The sequence below is a fragment of the Macrosteles quadrilineatus genome, unplaced genomic scaffold (assembly GCF_028750875.1).
Source record: "Macrosteles quadrilineatus isolate MER2022 unplaced genomic scaffold, UCM_ALF_1.0 Scaffold_1__1_contigs__length_201487025, whole genome shotgun sequence".
Taxonomy (NCBI): domain Eukaryota; kingdom Metazoa; phylum Arthropoda; class Insecta; order Hemiptera; family Cicadellidae; genus Macrosteles; species Macrosteles quadrilineatus.
The window spans coordinates 29,761,439-29,774,924 of NW_026542594.1; the positions used below are offsets into that span (position 1 = coordinate 29,761,439).

Genomic DNA, 13,486 nt, shown 5'->3' on the forward strand with positions numbered 1-13,486 from the left:
TCCGTCGTTAGATCTACTCTAATGTTTCCAACCGGAGACTTTGGTTGGGACCCCTAACTTAAACACGCCTAAAACAGAACAGAAATAATTTAACAATGCTAGAGTACGAGTCGCACTGGTTGGCGTAAAGAGATGGAGTTAGCTTGTTAAGGTCAATTTCCTATCCTGCGACTGTTACGACTCTAGCCGCGCGGCTCTAGACGCGCGTCTAGAGCCGTACGGCTGGAGACGCTTGTCTCAATTCCTATGCCGCGACTCCTACGACTCCCACGACTAGTGACTTGTGAAATTGCACTACTGACCGTCATGGAATAAGCACAGTTGGCAGCAAATATATTACTTGGAGAAAGGGAGGAAAAGGAATTATTAATGTGCATGGTAAAAAACAATGAACAACCTAATCGGTTGTTCATGGTACGGTAAAAATAGCGGTTTCCCCGGTTTCAGAGTATTCTTATTCAGAGACATCTTCTTCAAGTATTGGGGGTGAACGTATGGGTGGTGACGAACCAGTTCCATTAACTTTGAGTCATCTATGAAGGTACACACCTCAAACTTCGTATATATAAACTATAAATTCGTTACAGCCGCGCGACTGAAGCGACTGAACTGCTCACGGAGCAGTCCAGTCGCGACGGCTCTAGCCGCGCGGCTCGAGTCGCTCTAGCCGCGCGGCTCGAGTCGCTTCAGTCGCGCGGCTCGAGTCGCTTCAGTCGCGCGGCTGTAGACGCTCGATAGGAAACGGTTTTTGCAAAGCAGTCATTTATTTCAGCCGCGCGACTAGAGTCGTAACAGTCGCAGGATAGGAAATGGACCTTTACATTAGGCTTTATCGAGTGTATGGTTGACATCTTCGTGCTCATAGAGTGCACCCGCCTACTGTACAGAGATTACCAAAGCAGTATAAGATCGGATCAATATTTAAATTTTGTAGATTACTTGTATAATTTTTTACAACATAATATTTCATATTTCTATAATCAGTCATAGAGATTACTATAGAGTGACTCTTTGATTGAGGTCTTGCTATTTATGTTTTTTTCCTTTATTCTTTTATTGCAAGTTTGAGTTTAGCTCGATTTCGAGCAACGGGTTATTTTTTTATGAAAAACTCGCATTCATTATGAAGATAAATGCATATATTGTGCATAATCCAAATATAAAAACTCAGATCAGCTATTAAGACTAACCCAAAACCTAAGATTGAACCAAATAAAAAGATTAAAGGCGTAAGAAAGAAAAAAACACTTTACAAACACTTAACGGATGTACGTGTAACCAAGGAAAAGGAAAAACGAAAATATACAACGAAACACATGGAATAAATAAGTTCGTTCCAATCAGATTCCATTCCAAGAAGGTTTGGATGCTTTATATTTTGAAGACAGTTATAATGCTGTTACAATAGAGTTAAAATATAAATGCTTAATTAGTATAATTTTATATACTTTAGTACTTTTAATTTAATTGCGACCATAAAAAGTAGGTATCTAAGCCAAATATGAATGGTGATGAGTGTATAAATAGTATAGTAATATAAATATAATTTTAATGTAAGGCAGTTCCGTGGGAGGTCAATATAAAGAGCAAAGAGTAGCGATGGTGAAGACTAATTTGAATTGAATCGGGAACTATGAGAGATGATCTGTGTAGTTTTGTTACTGACTAATATAATTTATTTGACAACAGGGTACAGTTTCGAACCATAAAAAACTACAGAATATCCTCAGACCCGACCAGGCAACATTTTGCTTGTTTGGCGAGCACTATATATATTCATCTATCCAGTCAGTTTAAAATTAAGTTTATGTTTAACATCATAGTACGTTCCTTTTCACGCATCTAGGGGTCTAAGTACACTGGAAATCTTATCACTCAAACAACCTTTAACAATAATTCTATACGTTCAGAAGACTGAATTTTCTTGTTAAGGCTAAGACGAATCGTAATGGGTGAATTCCCTATTACCCAAGGTTTCTCCAATTGACAGCTGACAAACGATCGCCCTCAGTGCCAAGCTATCATGACGTCACTACAGTGTAGTCAGCTGATTGTCCAAATTCCTTGGTGGCGGAAGAGGTATGGGAACTTGTGGACTACGGTGGCTGGACGAGAGCCAAGGTCAGATGCCTCACGATCACAAGTATGTCACCTCTAGGCCTACTGTCAAACTGGTACAACGCTTCTCCAATAGTGTAACTTTTCCTTTATACGATTGGTGAAAGAGTTTTCGAATGAAGCTGTCCTTTGGATTTCTAAATACAGTTTTTTTTTAAATATTTTAAACTATTATTAAAGATTAAAAGATTCTTTGCTGATGATGCTGAACGTCAGATATTTCCTCCACTTTGGGTTGAACATCATCCAAAGCCACTAAAGCATCACCATTTTGGTAGAAAGTAACCAATCTTTTAAAATAATGAAATATATATCAGTAATCATGAAATGAAAAACTCGTCTAAACTCAAGCCCACAAATTGCAGATGTGTCTACGTACGGCTAGAAAAGTAATTTAGACACAAAACCAGCCAGGTGCAACGTCCACGAAATTCAACCTTGAAAACATTTCTGAAATTGCCGGAAGTAAAATGGCTGTCTTTGTGCAACATAACTATTCTCGGAACGAATTAGAGCAAATTGTTATTCTCTGGCATGAAAGTGCGTGAGTCTCTTGTGTATCGTTGTCGTTGCTTGACTAGTGTGAGCTGCGAGCTCCAGCAAGTTGTTGCCCAAAGGATTTCCTGCTAGTATTGATTCTAACCTTCTCCCATCAAGTAGGTCAGACATAGTAAGACTCACCCAAGTGTGAGCTGCGAGCTCCAGCAGGTTGTTGATCAAAGGATTTCCTGCTAGTATTGATTCTAACCTTCTCCCATCAAGTAGGTCAGACATAGTAAGACTCACCCAAGTGTGAGCTGCGAGCTCCAGCAAGTTGTTGATCAAAGGATTTCCTGCTAGTATTGATTCTAACCTTCTCCCATCAAGTAGGTCAGACATAGTAATACTCACCCAAGGCTACCTATTCTGCAAAATTGTCTGGAAAAACAATTTCATTTTACTAACAGAGATTTTCCACAGAGCAGCAACGATTTTACGAAAAATGTTGTATTACCCACTCTAAGATTGGCCAACCTGTCCTCATGCTGCTCAAATAATAGAAATTGAACAAATTAATGGACCAGAAACTGTGTGTCAGCTTTTTCAACTACTGTATAAGTAATATGCTAAAATGCTACTAAACCAGAGTAGGTTTAGGGCCTAGTACATGGGAATCCATGTAACAAAGACATGTATAACTTAATGAACTGATTAAATTTCGTAAATTATTGAAGCCAATGTTTATTAAGTGTTACAGAAACACATCTAAGATAAAATCTATTACACTACGCAAAAAAGATAAAACTATTTAATTATTTGAGACGCCCAATTTCCATTCACACTTAGATATAAAAAAAACAAAGCATATTTTGAAGTTTATTTATCCTACTATTTCCAAACGCTCAGAGTCAATTACAAAAACGCTAACCAGCACTAATGAAGTCAGCGTCTCCGCCGCGCCTAGTGCCCAGTCAGTCGTAACAGAATCTGTTTTTCCAGATCACGACCATTGCACTCCCAACAGTCCGGAACGCAAATCTCAAAACCGCAGTGTTTTGCTGTTTGGCTACGGTGCCTCATTGGACGACATTAATTCTGTCCACAGATTTCGGCACGAGTGCTCGCAAATTATGTTTGACCTTCAATTACCGATTAACCTCAAACCCGTGGGTAATTCGAGTTAGATTTACTGGTTTTTGGGAACACTCCTGGCAACACTTATCTGGATTGCGTCACATTAGTTTTGCTGAGGATAATTTGGAATGGTTTCCAACGTCCTTCTTATAGGCTACATGTTGGAATGAAATTAATTTAAGTTGTTCTCGTCGTTGATATTGTAGTGTATCGTTAAAACACATGAATACATTTTAACTCAATCTATCTCTTCTTTTGAAATAAATCCTGCGTACATGCGTGTTACATGTGGACATATCAAGTCTTTGGAATGATCCCATTCTAACAAAGTCTGTCCTCGATTCAGCGTCTCCTCGGTCTAGTGACATGACCCTCTGCCACGCGGACGCGGATGTGGGTGTAGATGTGAAGATGCGACCCTGTGTGGTCTACGGTCTACGGCGAGACAATGTACATCAACATCACTGACCCATATTGGAGGTGATCGCGTCGTGCACCATGCACCCCTTAGATGCTATCAGATAACGGTTCACCAATCACCCGCAGACCCACGACGCGACCCTGCTGCCCCCGCGGAACTTCCACTACTTGCTAGACACTAGATACTAGACAACTAAACAACTAGATCAGCCTCTAGAGGAACTCCCACTACTCACTAGACACTAGACAACAAACAACCAAACAACTAGATCAACCTCTAGAGGAACTCCCACTACTCACTAGACACTAGACAACAAACAACTAAAAAAGTAGATCAGCCTCTAGAGGAACTCCCACTACTCACTAGACACTAGACAACAAACAACTAAACAAGTAGATCAACCTCTAGAGGAACTCCCACTACTCACTAGACACTAGACAACAAACAACTAAACAAGTAGATCAACCTCTAGAGGAACTCCCATCCCTCACTAGACACTAGACAACAAACAACTAAACAACTAGATCAGCCTCTACAGGAACTCCCACTACTCACTAGACACTAGACAACAAACAACTAAACAAGTAGATCAGCCTCTAGAGGAACTCCCACTACTCACTAGACACTAGACAACAAACAACTAAACAAGTAGATCAGCCTCTAGAGGAACTCCCACTACTCACTAGACACTAGATAACAAACAACCAAACAACTAGATCAGCCTCTAGAGGAACTCCCACTACTCACTAGACACTAGATAACAAACAACCAAACAACTAGATCAGCCTCTAGAGGAACTCCCACTACTCACTAGACACTAGACGACAAACAACCAAACAACTAGATCAGCCTCTAGAGGAACTCCCACTACTCATAGACACTAGATAACAAACAACCAAACAACTAGATCAGCCTCTAGAGGAACTTCCACTACTCAATAGACACTAGACAACAAACAACTAAACAACTAGATCAGCCTCTAGAGGAACTCCCACTACTCACTAGACACTAGACAACAAACAACTAAACAAGTAGATCAGCCTCTAGAGGAACTCCCACTACTCACTAGACACTAGATAACAAACAACCAAACAACTTGATCAGCCTCTAGAGGAACTCCCACTACTCACTAGACACTAGACAACAAACAACCAAACAACTAGATCAGCGTCTAGAGGAACTTCCATTACAAACTATATACTAGACAAGTAGATCAGCCTCTAGAAGATCTTCCACTACAAACTAGAGTTACGGCCCGTAGCTACATGGTGCTCCGAGCGGTGTGCGCCAGAACCTATGGTAACCACAGCACATATTTAATTCCTATATATTTAATTCTTTTACAATTTTTTCTTTTACAAAATCAGGAATCTTGTACAAGAGCTTCACTCGCTCCGCTCAATTATTCAAAATTGAGTATTCGTTTCAAATAGGGTAAGCTATCTAGGAGTCAACGTTTGACAAAATCCGATTCATATTTGTCAAACTTTTTTTTACTTTTTTAAGATGTTCTTGGAATTGAACTAGAGAAACGATAAACGTATTAAATGAACATAAAAGATGAAATTGAACACTATTTCTAGAAACAGCTTTTTTGCAGGGCATCCTTTAAACAACATCCATAATTCTGACCGTGATCACCAGTCGACCTTCCCAAGCTACGGTAGGATCAGCAAGCCAGATGATATGAGGTCACCACAACATGAACCTCGGAAGCTGGCGCAGGCGCTGGCAACTGCAGTTCCGCAAGAGTAGGACGCATACGAAGTTCGACCACCTACATTCACAGTATACAGTACACAAGACAGACACGATGTACGTGCTCTAGTCGTTGACAATGTAAAGAGACTATCAAGGTCTACGACCTTGCGGAAGGCAACGTGAAAATACAATGGAGATTCGTGATCACTGTCGTAAAATACTTGAACATTTGATTGAAAATGCTGCTTGTGTATATACACTAACATAACAATACGGTAAATAGATACACAAAATATGCCAAAATTGCCAATAGGGAATGGTAATAGAGTTTGCCTATTATATTAGGGGTACGCCGACCAGTATGCAAAATAACATATAAAGTCTTCCTACAACATGATATGACGCCAGGGCCAGCTCCTGTATCGCTTTCTCTAGATCTGGCCAAATTAATAGCGAGTGACCAATACCCAGTGTGGATTATCTTAATGTCCCATTGTCTAGTTCACCTGATCACGAACCTAAATAGCTGCGGATCCACGTACCTGCATGAGCCAAACTAGATCTTTGGTCAGTCTAGGTCGTCTACGACACTACATAAAGCCTATACACGCATTTTCACAACAGTTTTAGTAGGATCGTGATGGTTTAGCTTTAACAATAGGAATTGGGAAAACAATGACTTTGAGATTTGGGCAATATCTGAGGGACATTTGTCAGTCTGTCAGGTCGTAGATAGAAACTCTTATAGGTACGAGTGTTAGTTTTACCACTAACAACTGTACCTATTTTAATGAATAGTTTATTTCGAAGGGTAAAACTTGCATTTTTTTTTTAAACAAGTGTGTATAATTTCCAGAGAGGTTTGTTTATCATCCCTTAGTCCCAAAACTGGGCCAAATTAAAGCTACAAAAGTTCAGTTCGACATTTTCAGTTCCAAAAAAATTGAGCAATGCTATTAACTTAATCCACCGACTGCATATCTCTATCCGATGTACATCACAATAATTCCATGTTCCATTTATATGTTCAACCTGTTTGTAAGCTGTTAGGAAAGAGACTGGACTGTCGGAACTTCATTTCCTGTCAGTAGTGTGACATGCAAGTGTGTCAGAGAATGTGCCTGTTAAGTTGGCACAGTGTCTGTTACAGTTTCTGCAACCTTTGCCAACTGCCTTTCCAACTGTCCATCCTCGTCTTTCTACAGTCTACAACCGGAAGATACGGATTTGTTATATCCTTACATACGCTCATCTCATGCTACTTTTTTCATGCTACTTCAGATTATGCCTAGAGGATCACTGTATTTCCTCATAGCTAAAAGCCTTCGGTAATAAGCGGGAGTTGAGCCCGGTACCTCGGGGACGGAAGCCCCGTGCTCTACCACCAGACCAGATCGTTCCTTACTGGTCTTGTTGTATTTTATGACACCCAGTCATGGTGGTTTACTCAGTTAAATGACAAACAATTGCGTAAGCAATGTACGACTGTACTCCAAAGCATGTTACTACTACCATGGCTGGTTTTGCGTCACCCTACAGTAACTGTAATACAATAACTGTTGTTATTTATCCTATGGACCTTAATTTCTACCGGTGCTGGTATTTTAACAATCCTATTTAATATATCATATATCATATCGTATTTATAAACTATTTTACAAATCATTATTGTTTTGACACCAAATATTACGTGAACTGCATCGACTTCGTCTTCTGCCAGTTACCGGGATAAGTTCGTGAAATGAATACGCATGTTTATGTCCAGTCTCACTTACATAATAATTGAAACAGTAAACGCCAAAGGTTGTCTTCAAGTCTGAATGTATCGGCAGACACTACTCTGACGCCTCTGGATATGCATCGGCTAATAACGGAGTCAGTCTGTGCAGGATACTCTTAGACGATAATTATTCCGTAGAGGAGGTGAACTCTCAAACAGAAGAACAAGGAGTGACCGAGTAAACATTGGCATTCCGGCAATCCACGTGTCGCTCTAGCTGCGCTGTACTGCTGTACTGGACGAGGTGAGAGTTTACCAGCTTGCGATAACATTTGACGTTTGGCATTAGATTAAAAGTCAATTTTGCAAGTAAACTCTGGATTTAGGAAAAAATCTATTCTTAATTCTATTATGAAGAAAATAATGTGGTTTGTAGCAATGCTGTAGCAGGTCAAACCTACTTGTTAAAATTGGTAAAATCTACACAATCCATAATTGTAGCGAAGCATGAGTAAAGAAAATATAGTTTTATTATGTTAGGGATATAATTAGGTTAGTTTATAATACGCTAAATGGTTATTATGGTATGTAGGACTTCCGTATGTACGTATGTAGGAGTTTCCTGTATGAAAACTAAATTGACGTCATGAAGTGTCAGTCTTTCATAAAGAATCATAAAAATATAAAAGAAAGTCAATGCCACAACTATTTGGGTGTACAAATGTGATATCTGAAAACTTTCAAATTTCATTGGTTCTTTACAATGCTAGAAGTTTTTAGCTTTCACTGCTTTTTTAGACCGTTCTACAAACAATTAATACTTTGTGTAGAATTTCGGTAGCGTGTGGAGTGGACTGTATTTATAAGTTAAGCGGAGTTTGATTCTTCAAATTAGAACACTGAGATACAATTAACAAATAGTTTTAATATTAACAAATAAACTATCAATGATTTTACAGAACTTTAAAGAGAGATTACAAAAGAGAGAGAGAGATCTTCATCTTGATGTGTTTGTTTTCAACTAACAAATTACTAATAAATTATTTCATTGTTAAATCACATATGTTGTTTTAAACATTAAACCAAATTAAAAACCAATGCCATCTGTATTTATTTTTAGTTGATAGAAAGCATTATTATAACAAAGTTAATTATACTGAATATTACTGAACATACCCCCGCCCGTGAACCACTTAGTGGGGTTCACCTAATAATCAAGTATTGAGAAGAAAAAAAAATGTATTTAGAAATGAACATATTATTTACAATAAACTCTTGGTTAACAGTCTTAACTTCTTTTATTACTCATTGATTGGGAGGGGTGAGACTTTAGTTATAGATCTGGAGAGTGTTCCTGTTGAAGTTTTTAATCTTACAACTCGTACAAGACCATCTTGCCCTGGGGAGGTTGAAATGATACGTCCCATTTTCCATGAAAGGGGAGGTTGGTTTGGTTCATGCAATAGGACAAGATCTCCAATTTTGATGTTAGGTTGAGGACTTCTCCATTTCCCTCGTTGTTGCAACGTGTAGAGGTATTCCTTTTGCCATCTTTTCCAAAAACTTTGGGTTAATGCTTGAACAAACTTCCACCTTGACAATCTGTTTGTTGAGACATCATTCCAGTCAGCTTCGGGAAGAGATAAAAGAGGTCCTCCAATCAGAAAATGACCTGGAGTTAAACAATTAATTTCGCTGGGGACAGATGAAAGTGGGGTTAAGGGCCGTGAATTTAGAATTGCTTCGATGCGAGTTGTTAGTGTGATGAACTCTTCAAGAGTAAGAATCTGTTCCCCTATGACTCTCCGAAGATGGTGTTTGACACTGCGGACAGTTCTCTCCCAAAGGCCACCTTGGTGCGGAGCTGCGGGAGGTAAGTAATAAAATTTAATGTTGTTTTCCATGGAAAACTTACTAAGAGCTTCTTGAGTTTCTTTCTGGACGAAAAAATTCTTAACAATCTTTTGAACTTCATTAGCGGCACCTACATAATTTGTTCCGCAGTCCGAGTAGATGTCGCTACACAACCCTCGTCGAGAGACAAATCTTGTCAATGCTGCTAGGTAAGCTTCGGAACTGAGATCTGTAACAACCTCTAAATGTACAGCCTTGACAGAAAAACAAATGAAGATACAAACGTATACTTTGATTGGACAGGACTTCCTTAATTTGCAAGGTTTAACTGAGAATGGACCTAAAAAGTCCGTCCCGCAGTTGTTGAACACTCTTGAAGGTAGGACTCGTTGGGGAGGAAGATCTCCCATTTTCTGAGTTGTTGTCTTAGGATTGCACTTGAAGCATCGGATGCACTTGTAAACTCTTCCTCGAATAACACTTCGAGCAGATAGGATCCAAAACTTCTGAGATATAACGGCTTGTAAAAACTGAGGTCCAGCATGCAAGTGTTTCAAATGGTAATGATCAACGATGAGATTGGTGACATGGTTAGTTTTGGGCAAGACAATAGGGTGCTTTGCAGCGTAGGATACTTGAGCGTGCTTAAGGCGGCCTCCAACACGAATCAATCCATTTTCATCTAAGAAGGGGGAGACAGACGCAAGACGGGAGGAACAAGGTTTTCCAGCTTTCAATCTAGAAATATCTTCAGAAAAAACTGTTTGTTGAATCATTTTACAGATAGTGATTGTTGCTTTATCAAGCTCTTCAAGCTTTAAAACCCCTGATTCTTTAACCTGGTTTTTTAGGTTATTTTTGAAGCGTAGAATGTAAGCGATGACTCGCTGGAGGGTTGACCAAGATGAAAACCTATTGAATAAGTCTGGTTTTTGAGTTGTAACCATTATTGGTAAAGGTTCGGTCTTACGTTCTGGCAATTGTTCGTCTTGGAGAGGGGTGAAGCGAGGAATAGGCCATGATTCCTGATCCAGAGATAACCAATTGGGACCGTTCCACCATAAACTGTTGTCTTTCATAGAAATGGGAAGGGTTCCTCTACTGGCAATGTCAGCTGGATTACAATGAGTTGAGACATGTTTCCATATGTAAGTAGGAGTAAGTTCTTGAATTTCTGAGACTCGATTTGCAACATAAACTTTTAAGCGGTAGGGTGCAGTTTTTATCCATGACAAGACTACAGATGAATCACACCAAGCATGTAATTCGTTGACAAGATAATCTTGAGAGAGTAGACAGTTGCAATAGTTCAGGAGTTTGGACAAAAGATGGGCACCACACAATTCTAGTCTAGGGTTGGAGATCTTCTTAAGAGGAGCTACTCGAGCCTTGGCAATTAACAGATGTACGTTGATTTCTCCGGAAGAACTTACACATCGCAAGTAGACACAAGCTCCGTAACCTGTTTCAGACCCATCACAAAATCCATGTAAACTGATATGAACAGCATCGGCTACAGAAACATATCGAGGTAAGTTAAGTTCACTTAAGAAAGGGAGTTGTTGGAGGAACTTAGACCATTTTTCAGTTAGATCCGGAGGTACAGGCGCATCCCATGATAAACCTAGTGCCCATAAAACTTGTATCAACGCTTTTACCCAAAGAGTGACTGGAGTCAACCAACCGTTTGGATCAAATATTCTGCTAACTGTTCCAAGTATACCTCGTTTAGTGGGAGGTGTGTCTGGGATATTCAACTGATAAGAGAAAGTGTCTGAGTTAGGTGACCATTTTATACCTAGTACCTTGAAATAAGGTTGATCTGAGGAGTTGAAATATAGAGGAGTTTCTTTGTAAGAGTCGGGAAGAGTTTCCATGATTTGAGGGCAGTTGCTAGTCCATTTCCTCAGTTCGAAACATCCTTTTAAGAGAAGTTGTTCCACCTCATTTCTTAGTACCAAAGCTTGTTCTATGCTGTTGGCACCTAAAATTAAATCATCTACATATACTTGTTTCTTTAAAGCCTCAGCTGCCAGAGGGAAGTTTGCACCTTCATCGGTGATAAGTTGGTGCAGTGTCCTTAGTGCCAAGTAGGGCGAACAGTTGAATCCAAACACAACCGTAGTTAAACGGTAAACTGAAAGGGGGTCGTCTTTGTCATCTCTCCAATACAACATTTGATAGTTTCTATCATCTGGGTGGATCATTATTTGACGAAACATTTGTTTGATGTCACATGAGAAGACAATAGGGGAAAGTCTAAACTTTAACAGAATATCATTAAGATCATTATGTAGTTTTGGCCCCGTATGTAAAATATCGTTAAGGCTGACACCTGAGGAGCTGCGTGCGCTTGCATCGTATACTACACGAAGCTTGGTGGTTGAGGATTCTACTTTGACAATACCATGGTGAGGTAAGTAAAATTGTTTATTATCACTGTTTGAAGGAGGGTTAACAGGTTCCATGTGACTAGATGACAATAAATCATGTATGGCTTTACTATACTCTTCTTTAACTTCAGGCTGACTTTCTAATTTTCTTTCAAGTGATAGGAATCTATTACGAGCGCAAAATGATGAGTCACCAAGAGGGGGATGATTTTCTTTTATGGGTAGCCTAACAAAGTAGCGTCCATCTGAATCCCTAGAGACCGTGTTTAGAAAGTGATTTTCACAAATTTCTTGTTCAGATGTAATATGATGTTTGATGGGAGGTTCCTCTAGAGTCCAAAATTTCTGCAGAGAATTGTGAAAATCAATATCTTGAGTACTTAATAAAGAAACATTACCCTTGCATTAAGGGGCTGTTTTGTGAGGGACTACAGCAGGAAGATTTGGGGCAGATCCTATGATAAGATATCCAAATACAGAATTCATGGCAGCAGGATCATCCATCATCCATCATCATCCATCATCCATCATCATTCAGCAGGAATTCATGGATCCTTGTTAATGATGATGCGTTCACCAGTGATCACTTTAGCGAATAGATCAGCACCTATGAGCATATCTATCTTACTAGGCAGATGAAAAGTTGGATCAGCCAGGACCAAATGTTTGAAGTATTCTTTAACATTAACTGGAACTTCTGAGTGTGGGAGGTTTGAGGTTATTCTGTCTAGAATAAGGACTGGGTTGTTATCAGCAATCATTTCTCCGCTAAGAGACGATATGTTAACTTTTGACACGCCTTTAGATTTAACTTCTACTGATGATAGGCCATCTATCTTGGAATTACTGGAAAATGTCCGTTTAAGCATAAGCAGGTTAGCAATATTTTCTGTTACGCAGCTTACCATAGATGCGGAGTCAATAACGGCTTGGGCTACAACTGTGTTACCGTTATTAGCTTTCAAGTGGACCAATGCAGTGGCTAGCAATATAGTGGTATTAGGGTTCGAGGAGACAGCTACAAAGGGAGGTTCAGGGTGATCATATGTTTTATTCATTTCCTTGGTCATCGGAGCATTATCTTTAGGCTTTTGATTAAGCTTATCATTAGGCCTATTATTAGTTTGATGTAAGAGGGAGTGATGTTTCAGTTTACAGTGAAAACATGTTTTATTTGACTTACAGTCTTTGACAGAATGAGCGGTACCTAAGCAGTTCAAACAGAGGTGGTTTTTCCTCACAAAATTGTACCTTTCCTGTACGGACAAATCTTTAAACTCTGAGCATTGGTAAATGTTGTGATCACTTTTACTACAAAATGTGCATGTGGCGTTTGAGTCTCTGGAAGCTAGTAAAGTAGTGCGGTTCGGTGTAGACTTATGTAGGCCTATCTGAGAGGAGTGAGGGCTGGACCTCTTACTATTTTGAGTGAAACCTACATTGATGCTATTGCTTGAAGTAGTTCTAGGAAACTGAGAGTTAGAGAGGTTAGCAGCTTCTAAGTAAGCACATTCATTTTCTAAAAATGTTATTACTTCACCTACGGTTGGAAGGTCTTGAGAATTTAGACGTAAGCTTTCAAACTTTTTGCGAATGTCTGCGTGTAATTTCCTTAGTAACATGGCTGAGAGCAAGATATTATCCTTGGCTATGTCATGATTGAGT

General features: G+C 39.4%; 1 protein-coding gene across 1 annotated transcript; it reads right to left on the minus strand.

Annotated features, from left to right (window-relative positions):
• Positions 1–9,369: 9,369 nt before the first annotated feature.
• LOC128995630 (uncharacterized) lies at positions 9,370–12,891 on the minus strand. The gene is made up of 3 exons (XM_054420650.1): positions 12,727–12,891; positions 9,563–12,166; positions 9,370–9,438 (listed from the first exon to the last, which is right to left on the minus strand). Exons 1-3 carry the CDS (start codon positions 12,889–12,891, stop codon positions 9,370–9,372), a joined length of 2,838 nt encoding a protein of 945 aa, XP_054276625.1.
• Between the last annotated feature and the right edge of the window lie 595 nt (positions 12,892–13,486).